At 36.3% G+C, this 5,641-nt stretch overlaps 1 protein-coding gene across 1 annotated transcript; it reads right to left on the bottom strand.

Moving 5' to 3' along the window:
* Positions 1–3,140: 3,140 nt before the first annotated feature.
* Positions 3,141–5,408, bottom strand: LOC110446119 (apolipophorins-like). Its single transcript, XM_021491107.1, has 5 exons — positions 5,257–5,408; positions 4,930–5,138; positions 4,251–4,599; positions 3,787–3,986; positions 3,141–3,536 (listed from the first exon to the last, which is right to left on the bottom strand). Exons 1-5 carry the CDS (start codon positions 5,339–5,341, stop codon positions 3,246–3,248), a joined length of 1,134 nt encoding a protein of 377 aa, XP_021346782.1. The 5' UTR covers positions 5,342–5,408; the 3' UTR covers positions 3,141–3,245.
* Between the last annotated feature and the right edge of the window lie 233 nt (positions 5,409–5,641).

Raw genomic sequence — 5,641 nt, forward strand, 5'->3', positions numbered from 1 at the left:
CATACCCTGCTATTCCTCTTCTCTGTGACTATAAAATAATGACGTTTGATATAACCTGATATTTCATGCTTAGTTCCATAACATAATGACGTTTGATATAACCTGATATTTCATGCCTAGTTCCATAACATAATGACGTTTGACATACCCTGCTATTCTACTTTTCTGTGACTATAAAATAATGACGTTTGATATACCCTGCTACTCCTCTTTTCTGTGACTATACAATAATGACGTTTGATATAACCTGATATTTCATACCTAGTTCCATCACATAATGACGTTTGACACTACTCTGCTTTTCCTCTCCAGTCATTATTACATTATGACCTTTGACATACCCCTTATATTTCTCACCCATCATTATAAAACTATGACGTTTGATATTCACTGATATTCCACACCCGTCATTATAAAACTTTTACGTTTGATATACCTCTGATAGTCCCGACCCGTCATCATAACACTATGACGTTTGACATACCCGTATATTCCAAACCCGTCCTTATAACACTATGTCGTTTTACATACAACTGATATTCCATACCTGTCATTATAACACAATGACGTTTGACATACCCCTGATATTCCACATCCGTCATTATAACACTATAACGTTTGACATACCCCTGATATTCAACACCAGTCATTACAACACTATGACATTTGTCATATCCCTGATTGTCCCCACCCGTCATTATAACACTATGACGTTTGTCATACCCCTGATAGTCCCCACCCGTCATTTTAACAATATGACGTGTGACATACTCTTTATATTCCCCACCGGTCATTATAGCGCTATGACGTTTGTCATACCCCTGATATTTCACACCCATCATTATAACACTATGACGTTTGACATAAATCTGATATTTCACATCCGTCATTATAACACTATGACGTTTGACATAGTCCTGATAGTGTCGACCCGTCATTATAACAATATGACGTTTGACATACCATGATGTTCCCCCCCCGTCATTATAACACTATGACGTTTGACATACCTCTGATATTTCACACCCATCATTATAACACTATGACGTTTGACATAAATCTGATATTCCACCCCCGACATTATAACACTATGACGTTTGACATAAATCTGATATTTCACATCCGTCATTATAACACTATGACGTTTGACATACCATGATGTTCCCCACCCGTCATTATAACACTATGACGTTTGACATAGTCCTGATAGTGCCGACCCGTCATTATAACAATATGACGTTTGACATACTCTGATATTCCACATCCGTCATTATAACAATATGACGTTTGAAATACCTCTGATATTTCACACCCGTCATTATAACACTATGACGTTTTACATACCCCTGATATTCCCAATCCGTCATTATTTTACAATTATGGACTTTTGTGCTGGTGAATATGATGTGATTTGAACCTGAAAAAGTTATATTGACCGAGGCGAAGCTGTCCTAACTTGAAAGAAGAAAAAAACAAAATAAAAATATAAAAAAGCTCAAGAAATATATTCCTTGTTATACAAAGCTATCTTAAACACAGTTTCATACAAACGTTTATCTCCATGGCTACCGTCAAAAACATCATTGTAACCTGTTAAATTACTGTACTGACAGCAATATTTTACTGTAAAATATAATTTGACAAAGCTTTGGAATCTGATCAATTTTGTCATAAAATTATTGATGTTACCGGATTTTCACTTATCATTTTGAATGACCTCTAACCGGCCTCCCTCTGATCTTCCATGATTTGATATTACCAGATGTTGATTTACTATAATTTATTGTTAATAATTGACATTTGACTTATCATAATTGACTTTTTTAATTATTCCCCACTTACTTGATCGACGTTTTTACTTTAGATTATTTTGATATTTTATTGTTAGTACATGGCTTTGACTAATCAGACCTCAAAATTAGTTCGTTATCTATCAGAAGTTACAGCTTTTGAATGGCATTTGACCTATGATTTCTTTTTCTTTTTCTTTTGTATTAAAAAGGCATACAATTATGATATTGTTAAATATTAAGATGACAAATCGTGTCCTCTCGTAGGAGGGCTTCTATACACCACACTCTCTTTCATGGCGTTATAACCCTCACTCTCTTTCATAAACTATCGATTTATAACTTTTTATATTATTCATAAGTATTTGTTTTGGATTTTATATTAGGCCTGCTTAAACATTTTTTATCCTCTCCTCGCTCACCATCACTCCAGCTCCTCGCTATCATAAGTCCATTATAGCACTAGGTGGCTTAGATCGGATAAAAACATAAGTATCGTAACATAATATACTGTTATGACAATTTGAATGCAAACATAAAACATCGGTTTCAACTAAATATAATTTCATTCACTCACTCTATCATTCATTTGTTAACTCTTGCACGACTGTCCCATTAATTCGTGTTGCGCTACCTCAAAAAGGAAGGTAACTACCGTGTTACTGCCGGAAGTACAGCCCCAGCTGACGCACGTGTGTCTCTCCAGCAGAAGCACAGTGGTTCGTGGTAAAAGTAGGTACATTGTCATCGCAAATATATGTACTAATGATATGATTTCTTTTTATTAATGACGTGAACAACCTTAATTTTCCGTAACTGAATTATCTATCATAACCTGTGTTGCCTGATGACCACTGGCCTGTGTGTAGCATGTTTATTGTTACTAACTACCATCCAACACCAAAATACCCTGTCTTCGGCACACATATACACGTGTGCGTTTGCACATTGCACATGGAAGCACGTCCTTATTTGACCTTAACTGTCAATAGGACGTCAAACAACACAAAATCAAAACCAAATGAGAAAATAAGCAAGACTAGATCGATTTTGGAACCAGTTTCATCAAGCCATGTGCATGATTCAAGGGATTTCCTAAATAATTATTGAGGGCGGTCGTTCTGAATTTAGAATATGTGATATCAGGTTTTTTTCGTTTGATCATTTTACTTGAATATGGCATTAAACTCATGGATTGATACGACCGAGTCCTGGACATTTTGCTAAGTTGTTTTTAACCAAACCACCAACCTGTGTTGATTGGTGACACCATATGTTGTATTGCTTTCCTATATATGAACATTCAGTGTTTTTGGTACGAATTGACGAACACTAACAAAAGTATTGCATGCTACTAAATTTTTATTAAATTCAAACAATTTCAAACTTATGTCAAATAAATTATTTCCAATTATCACACCTTAACATTTCATTAGTTACTCAATGTCCAATGTTTTAACGACATCTGTCATTGACTTCCCACGTATCCGCGAAAGACGTGACGTCATTAGCGAGTTGTCGCGAGGGCATCATCATGTCGTTTTGACGTTCGTTGTCGTAGGTTCCCAGCAGTCCTCCTGTCTTTCCATAGTACCAACCACTCAGTCCAATCTCGTACACATCACTTGGCACGTTATGTCGGACGGTGAATCCATGTCCACTCACTGTGACGTCATCACCCTCATTGACGACGGATAGGTCCTTGGCGTGGTATGGCATTTCCACAATGACTCCATCCACTCTTAACTGGAAGCAGACAATACGATATATATGAAGTATTTCTCAGTAAAAGCAAGTTTTCATTCTCAGATCAGAGAGTTTTTCTTCTAATTGTTCAGCATGTAATGTCAGCAAAATACAAGGTTATATACATGTACTTACACTATAATAAAACATTGCAAGCACTTAACGATCATTATTTTGTTAATAAGAAATTGTTGCTTATCATGTAGATTCTATAATATTGTTATTGTCCCTCGTCGATAGATAACCTCACCTTGTTCTTTGGTAGGAGTTGTTCAGCGTGTTTGGTAGTGGTTATGATAACCCTTCTCTTCTGTTTCCCCATGTAGTCGAGGACGATGGAGAAGTTACCATCCATATAGTCGCCAGCCAGCACGTAGCTACACCTGCCGTTGAACTGGTACGTTTTCCCGTCAAATGTTGTGAATGTGTTTCCCTCTACGGTTCCGAAAGCTGAAAAGTAATTACACAAACATAGATTGAATCCAAGCGATCCAATATCGTAAGACAACGATACCTTTTGTTAAAATACTAACTTTCAACAGATAAATCATTTTCAGTTTTGACGTGGAAATATATATATGTAAACCAACAATTTTACTTATTGATTTTGATTAAAAAGCCACACGATATATCATGATCTAAACATCACTTTAAAAGTACCTTTTCCCTCAAAGAGTCGTTAATGACTTTCATTAATACATTGAGGATAATTACCATCAAAAGGTGGCATCCAGGTGCTGAAATCTGAGGATGGTATATAATCGTAGATGGATCTCAATTCACTTATGTCGGGCACGTACGACCGAATGTTGTTGTAGTGTTGGATGACGTCAATGCCTGGTAGAGCTTTCAGAGATTTCATGGGTACAACGAGGTAAGTGTCAGTTTGAACTTCGCCATTTACAGGGTCGAACACAGTTATCTTTGTCTTCTCAAGGTCAGTGATGACAGTTTTCAGCGCTTCAATTTCATCCTCAATTATTTCCATGACGTGATCGTACACACTTGCGAGTGCGGCCTTGGTATTCTCTTCAACTTCCCAGAATTTGTAAGCGGCAGCAGCCTGTATTTGTATAGAAAGAATGAGTTAATGATGTTGCTTGTTTTTACGGCATATGATTTAAGTTTGAATGCTGTCTGTAAGTCACATAAGGGAAGATTTAAGTCTGTTTATCACAAAAAGAAATATCACATCATTGTAGTACCACATTTCTTTGTATACAGTAGGAGTAAGTTGAATTTTTAATACGATGTTGTGTATTTCTGATTATACAGATGTGTATGTTCGATTGTATATATTTATAGGCGTATCTGATTACTCAGACGTATCAGTTACAAAGTAAACACTATGTTACATGTCTCCTCTATTGTATATATTACCATGAAAACATACTTTGGATTGAATGAAGTCTACTTCCGGTCGGTCCAACAGTCCGTACAGGGCGGAGTTTATCTGTTCTCTCCCATTGTACAGGGTGGACGTGTATCGCTGAGCTAAGTCGTTGATAGATGGCAATTGGTTAGTGACCTTTGAGACATAGGCGTTGTATTTAGCTTTTGCCAGACGCAGAGTATCCGTGTTCAACGGTTGGGCAATAGCATCTACAGAAAGAGCAGTGGTATCATTGTTACGGAACTAGTTATATAGCAATATAAAACGGACGGACGTTCAATGAAAAGACCCAAGTAGTTATACAAAGAATATATATATGAGACGTACTGGTCATATGGTCGTGGTAGGTTTTGAATGTCAGGAGGGCTGTTGTCGAAAGTTCCCCAAGTTTCACATCCAATGAATTCATCATGGTAGCAAAGTTCCTTCTTGATTCCTGTCCAATCGCCTGCAAATATAAAAACAAAAAGTTGTGATTACAACATATTTAATGCCTCCAAATATTCGATAGATTAAAATATTATCTTTTTACGAACAATCAATATCTTATTCTGAGCTTAATAATAATAAATACTCAGCGTTAGAAAAAACTATTAAACATAATGCATACACTACCAAAGGATGAGAACCAGTAAAAGATGTCAGCAATGAGAATCATTCTAATAGTCTAGTACTTTACTATAGCAAAATAATCATTTCCATGAAGTCGACA

Source organism: Mizuhopecten yessoensis, unplaced genomic scaffold (genome assembly GCF_002113885.1).
Source record: "Mizuhopecten yessoensis strain PY_sf001 unplaced genomic scaffold, ASM211388v2 scaffold2571, whole genome shotgun sequence".
Lineage (NCBI taxonomy): Eukaryota > Metazoa > Mollusca > Bivalvia > Pectinida > Pectinidae > Mizuhopecten > Mizuhopecten yessoensis.

What these genes read in the sequence shown, in the direction of transcription:
- LOC110446119 (XM_021491107.1), bottom strand. Translation starts at nt 5,341, where the DNA reads ATGATGAATTCATTGGATGTGAAACTTGGGGAACTTTCGACAACAGCC. An exon ending in CTACCACGACCATATGACCA is followed by an intron (nt 5,139 to 5,256) that starts GTACGTCTCATA and finishes CTCTTTCTGTAG; the next exon opens with ATGCTATTGCCCAACCGTTG. An exon ending in AACTCCTACCAAAGAACAAG is followed by an intron (nt 3,537 to 3,786) that starts GTGAGGTTATCT and finishes GTCTGCTTCCAG; the next exon opens with TTAAGAGTGGATGGAGTCAT.